At 34.2% G+C, this 27305-nt stretch overlaps 2 protein-coding genes across 2 annotated transcripts; one reads left to right on the top strand and one right to left on the bottom strand.

Annotated features, from left to right (window-relative positions):
* Positions 1-1039: 1039 nt before the first annotated feature.
* Positions 1040-1728, top strand: LOC149964406 (uncharacterized). The gene is made up of 3 exons (XM_090167219.1): positions 1040-1050; positions 1109-1664; positions 1720-1728. Coding segments are annotated over exons 1-3 (567 nt in total). The 5' UTR covers positions 1040-1048.
* A 7692-nt stretch (positions 1729-9420) lies between these two features.
* On the bottom strand, positions 9421-13582 carry LOC149964407 (uncharacterized). Its single transcript, XM_090167225.1, has 12 exons — positions 12288-13582; positions 11703-12231; positions 11500-11647; positions 11311-11449; positions 10938-11256; positions 10779-10879; positions 10415-10723; positions 10152-10361; positions 9989-10099; positions 9739-9881; positions 9464-9679; positions 9421-9426 (listed from the first exon to the last, which is right to left on the bottom strand). Exons 1-12 carry the CDS (start codon positions 13024-13026, stop codon positions 9421-9423), a joined length of 2970 nt encoding a protein of 989 aa, XP_090023351.1. The 5' UTR covers positions 13027-13582.
* Positions 13583-27305: the final 13723 nt, after the last annotated feature.

Here is a 27305-nt window from a genome sequence, read left to right on the forward strand (position 1 = left end):
CGTGGAACACAAGTCACGATTAGATGTAGCCCCTACATCCTTGTTGTACCAAAACAATAGCATTTTCCGTAAAAAAATTAAATTGAGTTGATTTAATATCAATTTAAAAAAAATTCCAATTGAAGTTTTGAAGTCAAAAAGCACCCCCCAAAGTTTTAAATCGTTGGCAAATTAAAGGTTTGGTTGGTAAATTCCAGTGAATCCTACCTTAGAGTTTTGAAGTGAGTAGAAGGAAAGTGAGGGTGTGGCATCGATCCCGGGTTCGGGTTTGGGTTCGGGATCGAAATCCGGGATTTAAGGGATGAAATGGGGGTAAAATCATCAAAAAGTCAATGTATTTAGGGTATTTCTCGCGACGATTTGTTTTCCCGTATATCAACATATTGTGTCCAGGCCAACTTGTTCATTTATCTACGCTTATCTCGAAAGATACTTGAACGTATATCTTATCAAGTTTTATCGTACGGAATAAGTTGAAATGATGTAAAAATTGATAACCTAGGCGGCGCGTGCGCAGATTACCCCGGGGGACGCGGTTAATTTGAATTTAAGAGTTTTTTGACGTCATGGAATATGGGACGCGGTTAACGTGCGCGGATTGGGGCGCGGTTAATTTGAATTTAAAACATAGATTTGAGTGTTTTGACGTCATGGAATATTCGTTGTTAAAATGACGTAGAATGGAAATATTTTTAAACTTAATTTTAATATCATTGTAGTACTTAAATATGCTTGACACTTGAACCTTTCTCACGAGTATTTCAAACGAATATCTAAAGTTTAAGTATGAGAAACGTATCGTTCTCAAGTATTGTAATTGTACACGTGATTCCGTATGAGGACCGGGTAAATTCCTATATACGTAACGCGATACACTTCAAAATGCGTATACGTAGAATGGAATTAATTTTAAACTCCATTTTAAAAAATAAGATATCGAAGATAAATAATTTCAGAGTATAAAAAGGGAAAACCGTATAATAGTAAGACCATATTTAGAAAGTTCACCATCTGAATTGTATTGGAAGTGACTTCGAGGAACCTTAAAATGTAAGTAGGAATACTCAGTGATAATTCTTAACTTTGTCTTAATGTATTTATTTTATAGGAATTGTTCATTTCCTGTGTCTGCTGACAAAGGGTTAATCGTTTATGCAGATGAAACCATCTACTGCGGTCTATTAGATTTAACAAAGGGTATCAAACTAACAGAAGCGGAACTGCAAGAGCTATGGACAAAGAAAGATGCCATTGAAGCTTATTTCAATAACGAAGCTGAAACTTCGTGGGTTTTCACAGGTTCTGAAACTAAACGGTTTTCGGTTCATAGATTTGCCGAACAAAAGGTTTTAGATGTTAGACAAATGTACCATGGTTATGGAGTAAACTATGGAAAACTGTTACCGACTAAAGAGGGGGTAGCTTTCGCTCAATCTTCTTGGTTGAATTTCCTCGACCAGTACAAGTCTATTCAGAAGTGTTTAAAGAAAATCAAGGAAATAAAGGAGGCGATGACTAACGTTGTAATTAAACAATTACACGAAGCTCTTAAGAAAGCGTGCAATGGCTGTCAAATTGATCATCCATCTCAACTCCAGCATGATTGTATCATGACGGATTATTCTAAGCGCGTAGATTTGCATTTTTATGAAATAATTATGTCGGTAGATTGTGAAAATATTATTGAAATGTTTACTATTCGCTGTGAATTGTCGAAAGAAATTTTAAATAATATAATGTCACTAATAATATGCAATGCTAAAAACTTGTTAAAAAGTTAATAAAATTGATTGCACTAATGTTCCGATTCTCATTTACCATTATGGATTTAAGCTTACAACATCCAATGAATGGGCTTGTAGCCGGGTCCACCCAATGCGGAAAGTCATTCCTGGTGGGACGGTTGATTCAATATAAGAAGACCTGTATATCCCCTCCTCCGGAGAGGATAATATGGTGTTATACCGAGTATCAGCCGAAACTATTTCAATCAATATTAGAACACACACCTTCAGTCGAGTTTCACGAAGGGTTACTCGATGTTAATATATTAAACCCGCAAATTAGGAATTTAGTTATTTTAGACGATTTGTTATGCGAGATATCTAATAATAAAGATGTAACTAATTTATTTATTCGTGGATCTCATCACAGAAACACCTCCGTACTAATTTTAATGCAAAACCTTTATTACCCCGGAAAAGAAATAAGAACTTTAAATTTAAATGCTCATTATCTATTTATTTTTAAATCACCACGAGATAAATCAACAATTTATCATCTCGCGAGGCAGATATCTCCAACCAATAGCAAATACGTTATTGATGCGTTTCAACAAGCTACGTCACGGAAATTTGGGTATTTATTAGTTGACTTGAAACCTCACACCCCAGATCAGTATTTACTACGAACAGGTTTAATACCGGGTGAAGAATCGGCTGTCTTTATTCCAAAATGAAGTGTATTATAGAAGGGAATTTTTTTAGGGTTAATCGAGAGTGGATTATTAAAGAATTAGCTTACGTAGTATTAGAAACTGAAGAATCGGAAGTGTTTACTTTCAAATCTCCATGCCCTTTCAAAGAGCTTTCAAACGAAAATAAAAGACAATGCAGATGGATATCTCATAACATTTGTCATCTTCGATGGGATGACGGCGAACGTCCTTACAGAACGAGACGTGACATTTGCAATCAGATAGCGGAAAAAGCTACTTCGTTTTTCACCAAAGGTTTAGAAAAAGCTGCAGTATTATCGACACTCCTCGGTGTTCCAGTAACTAACATCGAAGATACCGGTTGTCCTAAATTATCAGAACTAGAAGACGTTGAATTAAACTGCCCTTTTCATTCCGAAACTGTTCATTGCGCTTTAAGAAAGGCTAAGAAAATCTCTAAATGGATGTCTCAAAACGAGTAAAGGAAAACCTAGACTTTCTACGTTTCCTGACATCCTGTAATCTAAATCAAAGAAAGACAGCTATTAAATACGCTAGCAAGGAAGCTATACTGGCTCTCGTTGAATGTTGTATAAATGTATTACACGGAACAATTGAACTGTCAGAACGTCATCGTAAGCGGTTAAAGAAACATAGCGCGGTTATACGAAACGTGTCGAAGAAGAATCCTATATCAAAACGACGAAAGATACTGGTACAAAAAGGTGGTTTTCTTCCATTTTTATTAGCGCCACTGCTATCTATCGTTAGCTCAGTCGCCGGAAGTGCAATAAGCCGAGCTATAAACCGATGATGGCTCGAAAAATGCTTCTAGTACCTGAAGATGTAATGGAGAGATTAAAAAACACTCCACCTTCCAAAACAGAAGAAACACCTGAACTTCAAAAAGAGAAGACACTCGATGATGAAATGAAATCTATTCTAGATAATCCAGATTTAAACGAATCAGAGAAATTAGCATTATACAATCAAACTCTCCAACGACGGTTAACTTACGTACGTAAAGAGCAAATCTCTCCCGTTATTGAAAACTCTGAACGGCCTAAAACCTGGTTCGCGCAAATATCTTATTCTCTACCTGCAACTTATGTTAGTGATGCGATTTCATTATACCGAGCGACTACGGAAGATCCGAGATATATTAGATGGACTAACTCAGGAGAGCTTTCTATTCGAGGACAAGTGATTGGAGGATCTAATATAATCGATCTTTTGTATGACGCTGTGAGAAAAACGCCTGGAACAGCGATTGATCCTATAGGAGTTACAGAGTTTTACGAGGGCATTCATAAGTCAAATATTTCAAAACGTTTAATTAAAAATCCTGTAAGATTGACACTGTTAAAAACATTCGCTGTATTTCATACACCACCAAGTAGTTCAATGTTATCATCATCTTCACCTAGTCCTCTAAGATCTTGGATACATACTAAATAAAATATATTAACCTGATAATTTTGTTCTCATTTCATAGTATAAGCCTACAATGGAAGGTTGTACAGAAACGGTCTCTTTAGGACTTTTAGCCTATTTATCACAATCATTTTCAAAATCACCGAAAATTATCACAGCTGTATTAATTATCATAGTTATTATAATATTAGAATTATTTAATTTCCTTTTTTGGCGTTACATGCCATTACATCAAAATATTACCCAATATGGAGAAAGAACTTGAGCAGATCTATACTAACCCCGCAGACCCAGGGTCATTCGCTGGAGTTCAAGCGCTCTATAATTCAGCTCGACATAAAGGTTTAAAGGTTTCATTGGAAAAAGTAAAACAATTTCTAATAAAGCAGGATACATATACGCTGCATAAACCTGCTAGAAGACGATTCAAACGAAATCGAACTATTGTTTATGGAATTGACGAACAGTGGCAAGCGGACTTGGCAGATTTTCAGAAGCTGTCTAAATATAATTCAGGATCTCGCTACGTATTATGTATTATCGACATATTTAGCAAATACGCTATGGCTGTAGCGGTTAAAAATAAGAAAGGTGTAACAATTTTAGAAGCGTTACGTAACGTTTTTGAAAAAGGCCGTCAACCGAAAAGAATTCAAAGTGATCATGGAAACGAATTTGTCTGTCAAGAAGTGCAGAGTGAATTAGAAAGAAGGAACATTAAATTTTTCGCTACCCGATCGGAAATGAAAGCGTCCATTATTGAAAGATTCATTAGAAGTTTTAAATCTCGTTTATATCGCTATTTCACGCAGAATAACACCCTTAAATATATCGACGTTTTAGATGATATTATAAACGCTTATAACAATAGTTATCATAGATCAATTAAATGTAAACCCGCGGAAGTTACTCTAGATAACTCTGCTAAAATATGGAAAAATCTTTACGGTTCGGTAAATTTTTCTCCTCCGTTAACATACGCGTTTGAAATTGGAGATATTTGTAGAATAAGTAGAAATTTATCAATTTTCGATAAGAAATATAACCCGAATTTTACTACAGAATTGTTTAAAATAGCTGAGAGACTACCACGTGACCCACCTGTATATAAGCTGATGGATTTAAATTCTAACCCCATTTTAGGAGTATTCTATCGAGAGGAGGTTCAGATTGTTGGTCGAGATTTAAAAGACTGTTACTTCATAATCGAAAAAGTAATAAAAAAGAGGAAAAAATCGGACGGTCGCGTAGAACTGTATGTCAAGTGGCAAGATTACGACCCTACATTTAATTCTTGGATACAAGAAGTGGATTTAAAATGAGTTTTTACGTAACGCTACCTTCAGATTCCTCGTCATTATATTACCAAGATAATAGCGTTGGTAAATTTCGAACGTATTTAGCTGAACCGTTAAGATTTGAGGAACAGTACGAAGTTGGGTTAGCGGAAATAAGCTATCCTCGGACATGGCATAACGTTCGAAAACCTAATCTATTGGTTATTAAAGACCCTCTCGAATATGATAAAATGACTGATAACCCTCTAGTTAAAGACCCTCTCGAATATGATAAAATAATTGAAGTTCCCGCGGGTTTTTATAAAACTCCGGAAGAACTATTACATGTTATGAACGTCCACAACCAAGAAGAAGAACAAGTTACATTCGCTTATTTAAATTATTCTAATCGAATTAAAGTTAAATTGCAACCGAAAATCAGAGCTGTAATTGGCCCCGATCTATCGATTTTACTAGGTTTTAAGGATAGAAGAGATAATGATTTCACCATTTTAAATTCAATGATAACCCCCTACCCAGTTGATATGAACGCTGGGTTACATTCCTTATTCGTTTATTCCGATCTGGTTGAAAATAGCGTTGTTGGGGATAGTTTAGCACCTCTATTAAGAATCATAAGCGTCGAAGAGAAAACCGAGTCTAATGGGAAAACAACTACAAAAATATTTTCACAACCTCATTACCTACCAGTCGTGTCTAATAATATTAAGACTATAGAGATTAATATAACAGATGATTTAGGTGAGCCAATACAGTTTCATAGTGGAAAAGCTCACGTTGTATTACATTTTAAACCCCGTAAAATGTGGACTTCACTATAAACCTTTAATCATTCAGGACACACCTTCATTCTAGCTTAAGAGAGCGAACAGTTAACATCATGAGGTCTGAATATTCACCTTCAAGAACTGATTATGAAAGTTACTATTTAAACCAGGTTGGTTTCGGTGGAATACCTGTATATAGAGGTTTAGCCGTGCAAAGAGGACATGGACTAGGAAATATATTATCTTCAGCGTTTAGATTCGCGGTACCTTTACTGAAGAAAGGCGCTACTTACTTGGGAAAAAAACTTTTAAGTACCGGAGCGAAAGTAGCGACCGATGTTGTTAGCGGAGTCCCAATTAAAACAGCGCTTAAATCGCATTCTATTAACGCTGGAAGGGAAACTTTAGCTTCAGCAGCTGATGAAGCCATGAGACTAACATCTTCAGCTACGGATCATATTAAAAGAATGACGGGTTCCGGAAATAAAAGGAAACGAACTCAATCGAAAAGCGCCATTTCAACAGCAGGCAGGATAGCGAAAGGACGGTTCCCTAAACGTTCCGATATATTCTCATAATGTCCCTTTTACACCCGCACTCAGTTGAATGTATAAATTCCGAGCTAGATTTGTTTCAAGTACCTATGACACAATCTTCGATTATTGGTGGAGAATGGGTTGAGTATAATCCAATATCAAATATAGTTGATAACGCATCAATTACATTTTCTATCAACGGTAACTCTGAAACGTATATAGACCTTTCACAAACTTTGCTGCACGTTCGAGTTAAGGTAACTAAAGATAATGGTCAACTACCGCAACCCGCGGTTCCAGGTGTTGCGGGTGGGGCCGCCGGAACTCCAGCCGACAATATCGCCCCCGAGAATTTGTTTCTTCATTCGCTTTTTAGCGACGTCCACGTATTTCTTAATGAAAGATCAGTAACACCTTCCAGTCAAAATTACGCTTATAAAAGTATGATACAAACTTTATTAACGTTCGGAGATTCTGCGAAAAAAAGTTATTTAACGAGTTCACTTTTCTATCGGGATACGCCTGGAAAGTTCGATTCATTTTTCGATAACGATGGTTTCTCTAAACGAGCGAGTTTAGCGCAAAAAGGGGCGATTGACTTGTTAGGCGTAGTCCATACTGATTTATGTCAACAACCACGCTTTTTATTAAATATGGTTGATTTGAAATTTAAATTCGATAAAAATAGAGCAGCTTTTTGCGTTCATTCCGACGTAAAATGTAAAGTGGAGATTTTATCAGCTTCCCTTTATCTGAGGAAAGTTAAAGTGATACCGGAACTATCGCTCGCTCAAGCCAAGGCGTTACAATATGGAACCGCTAAATATCCTGTAACTCGTTCGGAGTGCACCTCATTTTCTATACCCGCTGGACTTATGGCTAGTGTGCAAGATCATTTATTTACCGGACAAGCACCTAAGAAAGTTGTTATCGGGTTTGTGGAACAAAAAGCGTTTCTAGGAGATTTGAAAAAATCCCCGTACAACTTTCAACATTTCGATTTATCAAGCATTGGATTGTACATTGACGGTAGCAGCGTCCCTCATAAGGCGTTATCTCTAAACTTTGAGGAAAATCTATATATTCAAGCGTATTGCAATCTTTTCATTCAAACTAATCAGTGGAACGTAGATGAAGGGAATCAGATAAGTCGGGAAGATTACCCTAACGGAAATTGTTTATTCGCGTACAATTTAACCTCGGATCTTAATAACAACGCTAATCACTTGCATCTTGTAAAAAACAGTAACCTGAGATTAGAATTAAAATTTGCAAAACCGTTACCGGAGACGATTTCCATTCTAATTTACGCCGAGTTTCAAAATTTGATTGAAATTGATAAAAATCGAACCGTGATTTTCGATTACAGTAATTAATGGATTCGCTACAGATAACTAAAATACTTGAAAAAGATTTAAGTACTAAAAGTATATTTCAAGGCGTGTTCGCGGCTGACAAGCTACCTAAATACGTAAAAATATTCCCTTCTCTATTTATTGTAAATACCGATACGAGTGCTGAACCTGGAGAACACTGGGTTCTAATATATTTTTCTAAACATAAAAATTGTGAATTCATGGATTCCTTTGGAAACCCGCCAGATTATTTTAAATTTAATGACTTTATTGAACGAAACAGTAAAACTGTAACTTTTAATTCTAATCAATTACAGAGTAATTCTAGTAATACGTGTGGAGCATTCTGTATCTATTTTGCTATAAACAGGTGTAAAGGAATAGAAATGTATAACATTGTGTCTAGGTTTAAGAAAGATAAATATGTAAACGATAAAATGATTAAAGAGTTTATGTGCAAAATGTATTCAATAAAATAATTTTTTACAATTTATAGCAATAGCAGTTTTTTTTTTATATATACATAAATACAAGCATTCATTATAATTTTTCAATATCTTTATGACCGTGCGCTAATGTACGAACCCCGCAGGGTAGAATGTATCTCTTATCATCATTTGGTGATAAACAAAGTTTTCTAGTATTTATAGTAAATAGTTCATGCTTGAAACTAGCTATACGCATCATCTCGGCTGACATGGTTTCTTGATTAAAAAGACAACGTTCATAGTCTTCGTGGCGGATGACGTTTCTAATAACGTTCATGGCAACGCCCTTACAAACCTTTTTATGGTTTAAAATTGACTCTAAAGATTTCCCCAATCGCAACTCCTTTTCTATCTCTTCAGCGGTCTTAGACTCCCCGTACAATTTAATAGAATAAAGCTTTGGACGAAGTCCTACAAAGCTTTGAATTAACTGCGAATTTGTCTCGTCTTTAAAATAACCGAGAGCTTTTTTATTCTGATTAGAATGAAGGAAATGCGAAGGTGGATAATCAGAGAAGTCAAAGCGGTTTTTATGAACTTCAAAGTCTTTATAAACATCATCCGTCTTAATGTTGTACGTTAAACTGTCTGTAAATATTTTATATATTAGTACTATTTAAATAAAAAATGCATATTAAATTAAATTACCAGTGTCTGTAAATAATAGTGATGCTTTGTCCCCGTACGTATTTTTTATGAATCCATAATGGAACCGATACATGAGCTCCTTGGATAAATCTAGAATGGTGAATCCGGTAAATATAGGCCGGTTAAGAACAATTTTAGCTCTCTTCTTATGAGCGCCGGCTAACTCTTCATTAAAGATGGTAAAGTGTTCAAACTGCGGGGAACTTGTAACTTTTAACATTCTTTCTGGTTTATGAATCAACTCGAAATTTATATGCTTCCGTAAATTTTCCATTGTTTTTCTAAAGAATTAAATGAAGTAAGGGAAAAAACAGCAATAAATTATTTAAATTGATTTACCCGAAAACAGAGTTAACCATTAGTTTCCAGAAATTCTTTTCAAATGAACTCTTGGATAATTTCCTCTGTTCAGTGTTGAGTCTAACATATTTTTCTAACCATTTTCCTTGAGTGAAGGTTAGAGCTCGATGAACCTTGGTTATTTTCAAACCTAATTCTACATAATATTTTAAATTGCGGTAATGTACTATGTATTTCTCTTTATTATTTAAATTAGGAAGAAGTTTTGGTAGACTTTGATTCTCCTTAATATTTAATTTTCCTAAGAGATCTTTGGAGTATGGAGATAGCATATCATGTGTAATAACTTTAGATTCCGCCGCTACTGGGAGATCGTTATGTAAGTCATGCAACTCTGGAGGATATTCAAGATCCACCTGCAAAGGAAACAATTCTTTAAAAATATAATTCAATAATTATAACACTTGTTATTTACCTCTAAAATGTATCCGTTTTCAACGTTATTGGGAATACTCAGAATATTTTCACTGAGTGTTTGCAAATCATCCTCCTGAACCCACTGGAAGTCGCCTAGCGGTAGTGGTTCACACATAACAGCACCGTACAAATTATTAGCATCTTCAATTAAGTTAAATTAAGTTAATTAATATAATTAAAATTAAAATAATTAAAATAAAAAAATAAAAATAAAAAAAATTATTTATTTTTTAAAAAATGTAAATTACCTAAATAGCATATATAACTGCTCTCTTTAGACGAATCATATGTGTCGGCCATATATTTGTTATTCGCTTCAGAATAACGAGTTGAGATCATTGAAACACCGCCTCGAATCCCTAAAAATTCAATGTAAATACAATAATATTTAAAATATCACAAAAGCGTTACCCTTTTCAATAAATAAGTGTTGATCTATATCAAGTATGAGATCGAGGCGAACATCGGTCATCTTCAAAGCTGCTTGCCAGGCTAAACCTGGTGCGGTGTAAGCGTGAGCGGGATCTAATTTATAATGGGTTATAGATAATGTTCTAAAATTTTCAAAAACGTCGGCTAAGAGCAACGCATCGCTTTTCACATAGAGGTCGGTGTATTCCCCTACGAAAACCGAGGTTAAGAGATTTGAAATATTTATACTATAGTAATTTTACCTAATGTTTGAATATTAAACGCTGTCCAAACATTTTGGGCGTGTAAATAATCAGATTCTAAAATATTTTGATTTTTCAATGAACTGAAAAACGCTTCTCTAGGTGGCAGCATCGTCTCGTCAAATTTCTTTTCATCGTCCATATACTCGTATGGGTAGACCCCCTTCCGCAAAAGCAGTTGAACTTTCTCACTTTCAAAATATTTCTTAACAATCTGGAATTTACTGGCTCCTTCCAAAACGAGATTAGATACTAGAGCATCGAGGCTATCACTTAGAAATCGATAAGAGTCTAAAAACCGAAATCTCCCTAAAAAACAATAAAATTAATGTTAAGGTTAAATTCATAATTAAATATATTTTACCTAGTTTCAGCGAAATATAATTTTCGCTAGTGGAAGGAATACAGTCAAGTGTCTGTTCCTTAAAATGACCAATCTCCTGACATATAAGATGTAAATCGTATCTATGAAGATTTATTATTATTAGGTTTATTTCCTGGTTAATTAACTTAATAAATTCACCTGCTAAGGTTATGAAGGAAAATAGGGATAAATTCTGGAACTTTCTTTTGAAGATTACAGACGTTATGCGCTGGCCCCCTATATTTGCCGCTGAAATGGCAATGATCTCGAACAGCGGGCATATTTCCCTGATTTAGCTGCTTCTGACAAATGTAGCAATGCGTAGCAGCTTGAAACTGTTCCTCCTCCTCCGGGGTAATAATCATTGGTACATTTGTCTCAATGAGTTCCATCAACTCCTTCTCTAATTCCAGAATAGACTCCAGAAATCTTCGAGTTGCATCTTGTCCTCGATAGCAATCGGTTCGAACAGGTACACCTATAAGTATCCTATTGTAATATATCTAAAAGGGAATTTTGTCAAATAACTTACCGTCAGGTCCAACAAACACCCACGAATACGCGCAGCTGATGTGCATGTTTACTTTGCTGGTATTTATATCGGGATCTAGATCACATCCTTGAACTCTCGGTAGGATTGCTTCAAAATCGGCGTAAAATACATACTGCACCTAATAATTTCATTTCATTAAGAGTTAAATTAAATAATTTTTATTTTTACCTTTTCTGTCCACTCATATTTATCAAAATAAACCGTCTTCTTCTTAGTAGGGAAAACTGTTTTTTGGACGCCGTGAGTGGCGCATTCTTCGATATGCGCATCACGTCGCTGTTCAGCGTTGCTTCCACTGAATCGGTGAAGACACATTCTAATACAGAAAATAATTAGTATATTTCAAACTAATATATTGGAAACTAAATTACCTGCAATAATAACTTGAATTTCTGTGTTTTGTTAGATGCTGTAGCAGTTTTCCTAGGTCTCGTATAAGACAGTAATGTCTATTCCCATCGTCAATATCTTTAGTTTCGTCGGTGATGTATAGCAAATCAACCTCCCTTTCCTTACAACACTTGTTAGCGCTTACGTAAAGGGGGAATATGTCTCCCGAAAAGCCGAACACAGATATTGATAAATTATTCATTAATTCAAATTTTTTAAGTTCCGTAGCGTTTAATTTGAAAGGAAAAGATATATCACTGGTATCAAGTTCATTTTCATAAGGTGTATATTTGGAAACACGATTAGCGTTTTGAGTCCGAGGAACTGGGTGAAGTTTAGCGAGAATTGACCAGAGAAAACATTTCTCGTCATTTTCGTTTCTAATATTAAGAATCGCGTGACGTCGAGATAGTTTTTCAGGTAGTTCCATATACGATGACCCTCGCAACGGTTGGTAAGATGCTACATTTAATTCTACATACAGAACACGGTCAATTACCCAACCCGATCCTATCAAAAATATAATGTTTTAGTTCAAAATATAACTTATAAATTTTAGTACATACCTGTCGCTTCAAAGTTTTCCGCTGCTGACTGTATTGTTTCAAGACATTCATTCAGCTGGCTTTCAATGACATCGGGCGTTAATGTTGTTTGCATAGTGCTCCGGAAATAGGGTCGTACTTCCGCTCTTTGTTCCTCACCCCCTAAAGGTCTCATATAAACAGATCTTACGAGTAGGAACCATTTAATTCCACGTTTACTGGTGAGTCTTTCCATTAGAAATTTACTGAAAGCGGCTCGGTAACGTCCGATAAACATCCCCGCATCAATATCATAGTCTTCAGCATTGTAACGGATAGATGCTAACGTATCATTCAAGGCCTGGACCATACTTGGAGATGCTGGTGGTGTTTCATCAAGTATTGATGAGGCGGGAACAGGTGATGGCGTTGGGTTGTTGGGTAAATCCGCTGTAGATGGTTGGATAGATTCCAGTTGAATTTCTTGAAGCAGACTAGGTGAAGGTGGACGGTATGGCGATGGTGGACGGAAAGATGCTAGCGAACGTTGCATTGGTGACGGTGTGCGAGACAGGTCCATGGGTTCGGAAGGGCCGGGTGCGTTCAAGTCATGAGTTCGTTGATGGCTCTTGAAATGTTCCAATCTAGCAACATTCTTACCACATACTTCACAGACAAACGTATGTCTATCACCGTGTACTTCTCTAACATGCCGATTTAAGGAGGACTTGGTAGTGAAACTTTTCGCGCACGTAGGGCAAATATGTTGGGCTTTAGGCATCTTGAATATAGCTACCGCAGTTAACCGTGGAATGACCTCCTACAACGCTATACAACCTCTTTTATAGTATATTCAAGTATCATTTGAGAACAATACGTTTCTCATACTTAAAATATTCGTTTGAAATACTCGTGAGATAGGTTCAAGTGTTAAGCATATTTAAGTACTACTTACGCGTTAATGCTATTAAAATGAAGTTTAAAAATATTTCCATTCTACTTTAACAACAAATATTCCATGACGTCAAAACACTTCAATTCAAATTAACCGCGCCTCCCGGGGAATCTGCGCACGCGCCGCCTAGGTTATCAATTTTTACATCATTTCAACTTATTCCGTACGATAAAACTTGATAAGATATACGTTCAAGTATCTTTCGAGATAAGCGTAGATAAATGAACAAGTTGGCCTGGACACAATATGTTGATATACGGGAAAACAAATCGTCGCGAGAAATACCCTAAATACATTGACTTTTCGATGATTTTACCCCCATTTCATCCCTTAAATCCCGGATTTCGATCCCGAACCCAAACCCGAACCCGGGATCGATGCCACACCCTCACTTTCCTTCTACTGAAGTGCAAAAGCAATTAATCTACACTAACCCCATATCCAAAGTTTTCAATAGTTAGCAAATTAGAGTTTTTGGCAAAATCAATTGTATCATACCTTAAAGTTTTGAATTTAAAAAGCACTTAATCCACACTGCCCAACTCCATCAGTTTTTAATAGCTGGAAAATAAAGGTCTAGTTGGTAAAATCATGTGCTTAGAGTTTCGAAGTCCAATAACACCTAATCTACACTGCCCTGCCTCCAAAGTTTTAAAAATTTTGCAAATTAAGTTCTTACTGGCAAAATTAAATGTATCAAATGTATCATAAGTTAGAGTGTGGAAGTCCATGTGAAATATTGAAAATATTTAAAGATGGCATTTCTTTTATTTGTTATATTATTCCTAGAAAAAATGTATTCCTTTAGCCGCACCTGTGTTCAGTGGTCTCCCTTCACACCCTTTCCTCAAGTCACCCCTTTTTTAAGGGGAACCCTTTGTCCAGTATGGCACTACCATATTCCTGACGCCAATTCCCGCGTGCTTTAAAATGTTCGTGTGAAGGGGGAACCAATCTCCTGACTACAGGTTGCAATATTTTATCAAATTCCATGACGTAGATGTGTTTTTTTAATGGTGGATATTTAGCCTTTTACAGACGTTTTTGTAGTTCCTATAACATTCCTTAGATTGTGAATTCCTCCGACCGAAACGGTCCCTTTATTGTCATTAAAAAACGCGAAGTTAACTGCGGCCCTTTAACGTGAAATTCATGTAGCAGTATTTTTCTAATAAATTCCCAATTGTGTAAAAATGCCAGGAACGCGCTAGCGCGGCACGTGTAAAAATAAAAAAAGTTTAGTTTTTGAAATAAATTCGTTTGAAACAGACTGGTTAAGAAATTAGTCTTAGCTCTTAACTGTTATTTTATTATCCCCAAATATTCAAAGTCGCGTAAAGATTCCTCATTTTGAAATTAATAGTTCTTTTTATAAAATAACCTTGGCCATCTTGTTGAAATGTTGCCTCCCAGCTTCAGCTGTGGATCCGTTTTCTCTCCCACTAAAGAGTTTATGAACTCATTCTTAGGCATTGGCTGAACTATTCCAGGGCAACATTTCAACAAGTTGGGCAAGCTTAAAGACATTTTATAAAATCAACTATTCATCCTTCCAAGTGTATTATGTCCCCTCAAACCCCTCGGTTATTTTCAGTCGGTTACCGGACGGGGTCCCGTATTTAAGCTCTCCCACAGTCCAAAAGCACCCAATCTGCCCCCATCTCTGAAGTTTTAAATAGTAAGCCAATTAAGGTCTTGTTGGCCAAATCAACTGTACATTCCTTATAGTTTTGAAGCAAAACAGCACCCAATCTAAAGTACGAAAATTTAAATAAATGGCAAATTAGGGTATTGTTGAAAAATAAAGTGTACCATTCGTTTGAGTTTTTAAGTCCAAAAGCCGCTGCCCAGCTCGACTTATCCCTTACAACAAAAATCTTAAGATATCTTAAGAAATTTCAAAGGGGTTTGAAGGAGCTTTTGGGAGTTTGAACGTTGGGAAAAACTTCCCAAGAGTTCTTAAAAAGAATAAACGGAAGTTTTAAGAATATCCGTCTTGGGAAAAATAGGTAATTTTGGTATTAAGAATTCTTAAGGAAATTAAAGGGAAGTTTTGGGAATATCCGTCTTGGGAAAAATAGGTCATTTTGTTATTAAGAATTCTTAAGTTATAGGAATATTCAAGCACCTTGGAAAAAGTAAGCATTTTGTGTAAATAATAAGAATTCCTACGAAATTAACCGCTTTATAAAATTGGGTTGCAAAGTTTGTGTTTTACATAGCTGGTATAGATATTAAAATAGAAAGAATAAAAAGCTGCTTAAGTTTTAATTTTTTATTTTTAAACATTCGTTTTACGACAAGGAAATGACTTTTAGCTTAATCGAATCAATTCCATTTTTTGTTAAATAAGCTTAACATATTAATTTCCATCTAGTATTATGATAATTTTAAAAAGGTATTGTTTACCCTTGGAGCCAACGACTTTTAAACATTTTATAAATTTTTCGTCATCGACTGTGATTAGTTTTTTCCCTGTGGTCATTTCAAACGGAAATAAAATTTAACCTCATTCAAATTACTTAAAATTTTCATGTTTTGAACCGACATATATACTTTACCATTAACAGTGGAGTAAATCTGGCTAATTTTAAAAAGAAGTGCTACATCTAGCTTCAATGAAAATATAACAGTTTTCTGTTTTTTTTTGCTTTTGCATTTTGCGCTAAACGTAAATCCATTGACGATAAGTTTTTTCTGTATAAGTGTACTACCAGGATCAATTCCATTCTCCTCTAATAAGCAACTTTCGTCGGCACAAGTTTCAGTGCGTAATATGTTTCCTAGTGAAATGGTTTTATTCTCACTAAGATTATTTTTTTGGGGTAGGAAATTGCGAATAGTTATTGGTTAAAGATCCGAAGAAATTTGAAAGCATTGTATTGATTTTAAAAGCGTTATTTTTTAAAACCAACGTGGGAAGATATTGCAAAAATAGAAACTTTTCGCAAATTTGAGTTTGGACATATTGTGTCCCGTGAAAGAGTTTTAGCAAGCGACCATTGTTCGACTCGAACGGGAATGCGGAAAACGACCATAGTGGGCCCCAATTTGCCACACAATCAACTAAATAGATGATTTGATGCACGTTAAATATAGCACACATTCTACACCGTAGAGATCTTCGTATCCGTTGATAAATTCAGATACAAGCTTTCTTACTTGAAAAAAACAAATTAAGTGGGATTGATCTGCCTAATAGAAAATGAACCACCATACTAAGATTCATCCAGTTATCAAAAAAACGTTTTGGTAAAAGGCTGTTTAAAACCGTTGGGGAATAAAATAAGCCCCACGTTCTCCATTCCGACGCCTTCCAATAAGCTCTCGCATCAAATGACCTTGGCTTTCGTGAAAATTCTTGTGGCACTTTAATTTGTAATAGTTGGTTGTCTAACTCGGCCACATTATTACCCAAGTAATATTCTTGCGCATGATATTCTGAGTCAAGCCACATATTTGTAGTTTTCTTAAAAACACCCAAACACAAACAGTGCATATAATCAACTACAACATATTCTGCTAAATCGAAGTTTTTCGGATTTAAAATTATCGGTGGCCCCTTAACACCATTTATTACTTCTTCCTGTTTTACTGCGATTTAAGCATCTTCAAGAAAGGAAATGTTTGATCGGGAAACCACATTTTCATAATTTTTAAAAGGGTAAACTCTTGCGTGACCTTTTCCCTTATCTATAATTATTCCTGGGTGATAACACCAAGTACACCCACGCTCACCATTAAATTGAATCGTATTCAAAATTTTGCAACTCGCCATTGTGTCTACGGTGCAGGGCAAAGACTATATAACGCTTCGCTTACTAGACAGGCGTGTTCTAGTGCTCAACTTACATACCGATTGTGGCTCCATCTCGACGCTGGCCCAAAATTTCCCCTAGCTTGAGCTGTGTTACTAGTGGCGCCTCTAGCCGCGGGTCCAAATATTACCCGAGCTTTAACAGTGCTACAGAGGTGTTAACAGGTTTTTCCTAGGAAAACGCCTGTCAAGTAAGCGAAGCGTTATATAGTCTTTGGTGCAGGGGCCTGAGAAGACTCGAGACTTGATGTTTTTCTTCATTTTGTTGGAGCAAACAAGGCCCTTAGAAGAAAATATATTCAACTTTTCAACAAAAGGTTTTAAAAAGCAGTTCATATTTGGCGCATCTTGTCCAAACCAAAGGCCAGCACAAAGTGTGTTCCTCTGTTTTGCACCGAGTGGGAATTTATTGATAGTAAACTGTAGTGGCCAAATGGCAAATTTTTTAGATTCGAAAACGGGAACGCCGTCTGTGTTCCATGTTATTGTTAAATCATTGTCTTAAAAATTAAGTTTGCGGTATTTAGAAAACCTAGTTATGTCATTTACGTCAAAATAATTTACCGTTTTCGTTACGTCTGGGTTTGAAAGTTCCAAAAGGTTTTTCATTTGAGACTCAATATCAAATATTAAAAAATAACTACCGGTTTTTAAAGAATCTTCGGCGTTGCAAATTACATGGCACATATCACACACTAATTCTGCGTTTTCTATCTCTGGCCCCAAATAATTATTTTTACAAGCACCGTTTGAACAAAAGAAGTAAGGTTTAACCAATGGTTGTGGACAACGAAAATATTTTTACAATAAATATTTAGTCGTTGGAAAAGATGTTGACGCTTGTTTTCGTAAATGCCATCTAAGAAGTTGTAGTAAACTAGACGTAGCTTCTTCCGATGAATGATGTCTTAATATGTGTGCCATTATAAGGAGCATACTTTCTTTTTCTGTCAAATGTGAACCTTCATATAGCTGCTCATCGTTTTCAATAGCATCATTTTCACTGTGATAGCTTTGGTCAGGTGAACTGGAAATATTCATAATACTGTTTTCTCCACCTGACTCCACCTCCGCTTCATCCGTCTCCACCTCAGTATTTTCTCCATCCATCTCCTCGTCCATAAATAATAATAATAAAAAATTAACATGTTTAAAACATATTACAAAAAGTAAGAGTGAAGCAACATTATCGTATATAAAAACATATTTAGGTATCGATTTAATTACTTACCAAATTTTTACTTGTTCCAAATTTTCGATGAAGTTAGGTTCTTGGATTGCTCCGTCCGCGAATGTACGACGCGCTTCACGAATCACGATTACCCTGGCTACGCACATCGAGTGTCGAATCTAGCCAGCTGAGGGATATGACGCTATGCGCCTAAGCGGCCTAACTAGCGTTTGGGGGGAAAACTAGTTTTGGAAATGGAATATTGGAGGGGGAAACCGGACAATACCAACAACTATCAAAGGCCAAGGCCGAATTCTGTAGAAAATGCATAATGTAGGGTAGATGGCTCGGTAGAAAGGCTTATAATACAAAAGAGTATTCGGTTAAAAAGTCGTTGAAAAAACGGGGGCGCGCTTGTTCACTGCGGAAATATTATTTTTAAAAATAGCGATTTAAAGTTAAATATGTCGAAAGCCAGAAGGCGTTAACCAGACGATTGAGATTTCGACAAAACCTTCTTGATGGAGAAGGGAGTACATCCCGGAGCTTCGTTCAGTGACCTCTTTGATAATCCACGTCACTCGATTACGCTCAAGGTTAACGATCTGGTGCTCATTTACGAAGACAAGCTTCCGAGATCCGTTTGGAAGATGGGGATCGTCCACGAACTCATCAATATTTTAAAAGTAATTATAAACTCAGGTATTTGGTGGGGATCACCAACGATTGCAGCTCTGTTTGCTCTTGCCTTTGGCTTTAGAAATGTTTGGCGCCACTGTACCGAGCAATTTGAAAAATTGAAGGGGTCTTCCGTAAAGACTGCTTTGCAGGTTATATTCCCTTTAACCATTAAGAATATTTTTTTTCATTTAAAACGCATGGGTATTTCACGGATGAAAATATTCAAAGGTTGATTTTTTTTAAAAATCTAAACTTAAAATGCATAATAATTTGGGTTAAACGTAATATAACCTACAAAGCAATCTTTATGGAAGACTCCTTCAATGTTTCAAATTACCCTGTACAGTTGCGCTAAACATTTTTAAAGCCAAAGGCAAGAGCAAACAGAGCTGCAAACGTCGGTGTTATATTCCCTTTAATTTGGCTAAATCAAATTGAAATTGGATAAGTGTAAGTAAATTTGGGTAAATATAAATCATTTAAGGAAAATTTCGGTAATGTCTGAACGAGGACCTAATCACTAAACTAAAATGTGTTCACTGGATTTCAAACTTCACTAAGATTCGAGAGACTTAAAAGTAGAATCCAGGACTCTCTTGGGAGAGCTATATATTTTTTTTTAATTCCGAAGGACTGACTGAAAAAAATTCTGGATTAACTTTTCTTTATTTTTAATTAGTGTTGTAAGTCGGAAAATTTTATTTTCTAATATTGTTTACAAATTTAAATAAAGCTGCATTTTTGCCTCATTTCTTGAAATCTAAAACTAAAACTAAACCTCTACACTAGCTTTAATCTGACTAACAATGTAACGCTATTAATGTTTTGTAGTGTGATTACTGTTAGTAGACATTTAATATCGATAAATAGTTAAAAAATTAAAAACCCTTAAAAAGTAATTAATGTTTAATTTTTTTATTTTTCCGATTTGCTATTTTTAATCTATTAAAATAGTGAAACATTTGGTCTTAGACTTAAGTTTTTATAAATACAAATCTCTAACTAAAGAAGCTGACCATTTCGGCCTACACTTTCTCTCTCATTTGGACAGGTCGAAGATGCTGCCTCTTGGTGAATTGTTTATTCAAAAATCTGCTATTTTTCACTAACTTTTCCTTTTTGACGTTAGCTCTATACGTGTAGAAGTATTGGTATAGACGTCAGGGATGTCCCTCATTACATGCATCCAGGGCTGGATTGAGCAGACATAATTAATCCTTTAAGGCTCCCATATTTTAATAAACCGATACAAAAATGTATTTATAATTTATCAAAAAAAATATTTTGGGCTCCTCATTTACCTGGCACCCGGGAACAGGGGCTTCATCTGGTCCTGCAAGAATCTCTTTTGTAAGACTGTATTTAAATGTAACATAGATATTTCTATTGTAAATATAGAAGATGCACTCGAACGTATTGCCCAAAAGTGACGTAAAACGTTTCATTTAAAATTTCAGGAAAAACAATGACATTACTGATATTTTGAACTTTAGGGCAATGTGTATTATATTATGGTATCTTCTACTAATTTGTATTATATTATGGTATCTTCTACTAATTTGTATTATATTATGGTATCTTCTACTAATTTGTATTATATTATGGTATCTTTACTAATGTGTATTATATTATGGTATCTTATACTAATGTGTATTATATTATGGTATCTTATACTAATGTGTATTATATTATGGTATCTTATACTAATGTGTATTATATTATGGTATCTTATACTAATGTGTATTACATTATGGTATCTTATACTAATGTGTATTATATTATGGTATCTTATACTAATGTGTATTATATTATGGTATCTTATACTAATGTGTATTATATTAAGGTATCTTATACTAATGTGTATTATATTATGGTATCTTATACTAATGTGTATTATATTATGGTATCTTATACTAATGTTTATTATATTATGGTATCTTATATTAATGTGTATTACATTATGGAATCTTATAATAATGTGTATTATATTATGGTATCTTTAACTAATGTGTATTATATTATGGTATTCAATACTAATGTGTATTATATTATGGTATTCAATACTAATGTGTATTATATTATAATATCTTATACTAATGTCTATTATATTATGGTATCTTATACCAATGTGTATTATATTATGGTATCTTATACTATTGTGTATTATATTATGGTATCTTATACTAATGTGTATTATATTATGTTATCTTATACTAATGTGTATTATATTATGTTTTCTTATACTAATGTGTATATAATTAATGTTCATTATATTAATGAATCTTATATTAATGTATATTATAATAAAGTATCTTATATTAATGTTTATTATATTAATGAATATTATATTAATGTTTATTATATTAATGAATATTATATTAATGTACATTATATTAATGATTATTATAATATTTACTATATTTAAAAAAATATTTATATTATATTTTAAATTATAATAATGAACATTATATTTCAAATTATAAAAATGTATATTATATAAATGCATATTATGTTTTAACTTATAATATATTAACTTACAATAACAAATATTTCCTTAATATTTTCTTATGTTATTTATTAACCGTGAATTTTTGTAAATTGTATTAAGAATTAAAATTTTGGTTATGATTTAAAATTATAATAAATATTGTGATTCAATTCCATTCAAATGGTGTTTATTGCTTGTGAAATAAAATATTTACCTACGTTTTTACAATTTAACAGGAAAGAAAGAAAAATAAAAAACTTCGACGTCAAAAACCAAAATACGTTATACAACAACATAGTCAGCCAAAGTTAAAGAAAATTCTTATGAGTATGCAGTTGAATGACATTGTCGGAATAAAAAAAATGTAATATATTTGTTGTTTCATTCTAAAACTACTATAGAAAGATTTAACGAAATTTGACCTCCGGATTAATTTTATGACCTAAAATTATTTATATTAGAGTGTGTTTATATTAAGATTATAAGATTAGTTTCTAAATTATTTATATTTACAATTTCATTTTCCTGCTTATTTTTAACTCGTTAAACAAAGATTTGCGGAATTTTAGCTGGTTTGGTTCAAATATATCCAAATTTTTACAGTTCAAGTTGAATGTTTTTGAGTTCTTTTAAAGGGGTTATTACAAATATCAGGGACATAAAAAGTTTCCTTTGATCTTGTGTTAGTGCTGAGCACGCGCAGGTTGATGCAGGAAAGCAGGTCTTTACTATTATTGATTAATTTATATACGAACATAATTTCGTGGTAATTAGTTCGATTACATAATGATGGTAGTTAACATTTTTCAATAATGATTTTGTATCTGTAATTTTGTACCTTAATTTCGTTAAGCCTTATATATGGAAAAAATAATCATTCTTATTTATTCAAAACGTTTTTTAGTTAACCGACAACAGGAGACGCGCACGGGACGTCAGTTGAGTGCTCGCTCGTGACAAAAAAATATTCCCAAGTTTAAATTTTGAATTTACAACAGTATCACCGCGTCATCTAGACCCTTTTGGACGCGAACAGTTTCACAGCGATCAATAATGCGTTGTCGTAGGTCATCAATTTTTAAAGACGTCCCCAGAGATAAAAGTAGGGTATGGGAAGAAATTCGTATTCTTAGAGTAGCAAGGAGTTAAAACGTAATATGAGATAAGTGAATAATAATTCGTTATGATTTAAAATAATGACAAGGCGATTTAAATTACAAAGAGACCCAGTTAAAATTAATTTTATTATTTTATGTTTTCTCAGAGGTTACATGTACTGTTACCTAACAACATAACATTGATCATTGTATTTACAAAAGTTGTTTGAAATAGCCCACATTAGCGTGTAAGCAAGCTTGGATGCATCTTCAAAAAGATTCTCGAACACGACGAAAGATTTTTGGCGCGTTTCGGATTGTGTGGCAGGCGTCAATTATGCGTTGACGTAGGTCTTTAACGTCTCGTACTTCAGTCTTGAATACCAAGTCCTTGATATGTCTCCAAAGATGTAAATCACATGGATTTAAATCAGATCTGGCTGGTCATGCAACAGTTCCGCCTCAACCTATCCACCTCTGAGGAAACTCGGCATCAAGATGAACATTACCCGAAGGCTAAAATGAGGTGGTGCTCCGTTGTCTTACTGCTAGCGGTAGGTCTTCATCTGGTTCATAGGTTAAATATGACTCACCAGTTAGTCTTGGTGGTAGAAAAAAGGGTCAACAATTCCTCACCAGACGTTGAGACTAATTTGCACTTGATTCGTGTGCGGATTTCCTTGCTGCCATTCATTGACGATTATGTAAATTGAAGATTCCGTCAAGAAAAAATTTTGCCTCGTCAGAAACTAGGAGCGTACTTAACCAATTGGCGGGAATAATCTGCAACAGAAACCCTTGACAAAATTCGACTCATCTCGGATAATATGATAATAAGATCAAACCTTTTGTACTGGTGTCCTCGAAGGATACTCCAAAAAGGATCATGGTCAACTCGCAAATGAAGTCAAACTTGAAGATAGTAAAAACTTGTTCCTCCACGTCTTCTGGAACGTCTCCATCTGCAGTAGCAGGTGCAGTGTGTTTAATTTTTCAGATTTCGCTAAAGCGGCTGTCTACCGCCGTGAACATTTGTCGATTTGGAAACCGTCTTTGAAGAAAGTGTTCTTGATACAAACGCCGCGCTTCCACCGCATTTCCCTGAGTGAGTCCATACATAATATGCATATCGGTATTTTCTGCATTCGCGAAGTATGCCATAGCAGAGCAGGTTTAAGATACGAAATGTGAATTAAGTTATTAAGGCCCCTCAATTTTTTGCAAATTTGAGTCTCTTACACGTCGGAAACTATTAGAACATGTGTTGCAGACTAAACACATTTTTATGTGGGTTACTATTTAATGAGCCCACTAATTACACCAGTCAACTACATTCAGTGTACTAGCATTCGGGGAAAAATACGGAGATGAGCTATATACGTTCCAAAACGCCTCATAAGGTGTATGATTTGTACTAACATATGGCATTAGAAGAATAAAAAAACTAAATTTATTCATTCCAATTTTTAATAAGCATAGTCACTTAGAAACACCTTGTTATAGTTTCTACACGTAGCTTACTTCTTCCATTGTACTAATCACTTTTGATATTAGGTTTGTTTTTTATTGATGAAGATAAGAAAGCCTAGTAAAATAAAACAATTGTGGCCAAGGAATAATTGAAACTGCACATATGCGCATTTTTCGAAGTTTTGATCGTCGATTTTTGACGGACAATTACTTGGATATGGTTCAATTTAGGATAAGGTTTCTTCAGACCTTTTCCACTGCTTGTTACCCAAATAACTTGCCCTCAAATTTGTGCCATAATTTTTGAAACACCCTGTACATGTTTTCAAAGTATTTTGCTTTGAAGATGCAAGTTACAGTAAAAGTATAAATATTTATGATATGGCAATAGGTCTAAGGTGCTTACATAAAAAATGAATACTACAAAACATAGTAATGTTATATATGAAACAATAAAATGGTTTATTTCAATTTGATATTTGATGCATTCTTTTGTAAGATGTCGTATTAACGGATTCTCTTTATTCATTAAAATTAAACTAAACTTGGCTAGCATAATGTATGTTATATACTCTGTTGTTGAGTATAGGTCGATAAAACAGAGTCATCAAATAATTCTTTTTTGTTGAATTGAAAAAAAAACAATAAGTATTAGTCAATATGAAATAATATATTTTATACTTTTACTAAACCTATCCATCATCGAACACGCAATTTTCTTAAGAACGCGATTATTTGGTTCGTGTGTTTATTTATGGCTTTACAAGACTCGACAAAAGCCGTTCTGTGCTTGGTACCTTTATTATTCATTGTATTGTTTCTCTTAGTTTATTTACTAATCAATCGATAGTCCTTGCGCAAGTAAATCGAATTTGCACAAAGTAGGTAAAAGAGACCATCTGTAAATGGTAAAGTGTTTAAATATTTTTCCGGTGATCTTCTCACAAAACCTAGTTAGTAGTTTTTAAAAATACAAAGGTATTTGCTTAAAGTTTTTGTTCTTAAATAAATTGTTGAAGTTGCATTATATAAGAACAATCGCTGATGAAATTGTAAACGTTTTTCAATGTTTTTTGTGTTTTGTAAACTAATATTTCAATAATGGTTTTGTACGGAATATTTAATTTTATCACAAACCTTTTCGATAAGATTTTATTTCTAGAATTGACTTTATTGAAATGGGGATGGCTTATTATAATGAAGCATAGTTCCTTTAGACTGTACTAAAAGCATCAGTTTGAGAAAGTGAGATTTATTGTACGGAAAAGATTATTTTGCTAGTAAGGACCAAAACGCCGCTTTTCTCTTTCTTGTAAAAAGGTTGATTTATTGTAGAGGAAGTCATACATTAATAACTTTATCATTTTGTTCTGTGGTCTTTCTTAGAGATTGGTAGACTCGGACAAAGGATGACGTAACACTCGTCAAATTGGATTTGAGTTGCTAAAATATAGGGGCCAGGGAATTTACTGTCATTCGTAGTCGACCTATTATCGCAATAATGAAGAAATAGAGAGTCAATATATTTTATTTGTCGACCTAACACCGTCTGTTATATCAACAAGAAATATTTAACAATGGAACACCATATTCCCAACGAACCGATAATTATTTTTTTCAGGGACTAGCCTTACCAGTAAAAAAGACTAGTTTTATTATTCTCTCATAGGTGTTCGCTTGCACACTCTCAGGATTATGACAGCATTTTTTTAAATATTATCTACCCTTTTTAAAAATTTGTGTTTTGAAACTCTCAAAACAAAGACGCGTACCCATTCGAAGAAGGACATTTCCATTTTTAATCTAAACTAAAGTGCTAAAGAGGCATCGATGCAAAAACTTCGGAAATATTTTCAAATACTAAGCCAATTACACCATATTATAATATTTATCGGAAATAAGTTCAGCACATTTAATCTGTGCCCATTGTTAATTAATCCAAATCTTAATTAAACTCAAGCTATTCAAGCTCACCGGCAATCGATAAATCAAAATGGAAAAATCAGTACGATTTTGCACAACTCAGGTAAATTGATATTTTATTTTAATAAGCTATTATTAAGTTACAGTAGTATTGTAAATTTGCCTGTAAGACATTATAAAACCAAAAGAATATATACCTATTAATTAAACTGCACTTAAATTGCTTGAGACTTATTCTCTGTGGAAAGAAAAACTGAAGTTAAATCCAAGTGTATATGACTAAGGAATTGTGAGAATTTTTAAATTGCTTGTTTATTTATATTTTCTAGACTCAGTTTTGGACTGCAATTGAGAGTTCAGATGGTTACCCACTTAAATTGAGTGGAATCCATAAAAACTTCGTTTCGACGCTTATGACCAGGCTAAATGTCTCGTAAGTAAAATTTAGGAATGTAAAGCCACAAAAACTTCTAGATATTAACGGTTATAGTAAGTGTAGGTTTTTCTCACTTGACATGAAGGGCTTGCCCCTACCCTCCTACGGATTGTTACCTGGACACCTGTTTAAGACATTATATGTCGCTAGATGACTTGGGCCTAAGGTGGTGCCTTGGTTATTAGACTTGCTGATTATTATTATTTTAATATCAACTTAACTGCGAGAGTACAACAAAGTTATATTGATAAAGTTAAATAATTTTTATTGCAAAAGCATTTGGATTTCCATTAAGCATTAAGGCTAAATTTTGAAAATATATGTTTTCCTTCTTATTTTTGGCCTTTTTTGTTAAATGACTCACGAAAGTAATCCCAAAAATAATGTATTCGCTACAAAAAGTTTCAAAAGCACCACCAAGTCAAGTGTCAGGTGTTTCTTAATTACAGGCTGGTTTTAATTTTCATTTTTGGACAGTTTGTGCTTTAATCTTTTCACAAATTAGACAATAAATAAGGAAACGAAGTAAATATTGCGACAGATTTAAGAGTAGAAATATATTGTGTAGTGTAACTAGCAAATCTGATAAGTAGAACAATAAGTAGGTGCTTTGGTTTGTTAAAACTATTTTTTGTGTTATTGAATTTAGATCAAACAATGCAAGCTAGTAAATTTTTTTGTGCTTATCAAATGTAAACATATTTTTTAACTATTGTATATAATCACCGGCTTGATATTGTAAATTTATTCAGTATGTAATTTCATCAGTCTTCAATTGACAGCGACTATTCTAGTTGTTAATAATAAAGTAATGATTTAAATTATTTTTATCGTCATTATTTTCGCCTAAATCGGTCTCCTTAGGAATTGTGGTATTCTGCGAGTCGCCCGTCAATCATGCTTCGTTAGGTTTCATCATATTTGGTGCCGAAACCCGGGAGTCGAGAACAAGCTGGAGCCTTCCTCGGACTTGAGACAACAACCGGCAGAGAAGCAAGCGATCGATCAACTGACGAAAGAAG

The sequence above is a fragment of the Leiobunum rupestre genome, chromosome 1 (genome assembly GCF_980474605.1).
Source record: "Leiobunum rupestre chromosome 1, qqLeiRupe1.1.hap1, whole genome shotgun sequence".
Lineage (NCBI taxonomy): Eukaryota > Metazoa > Arthropoda > Arachnida > Opiliones > Sclerosomatidae > Leiobunum > Leiobunum rupestre.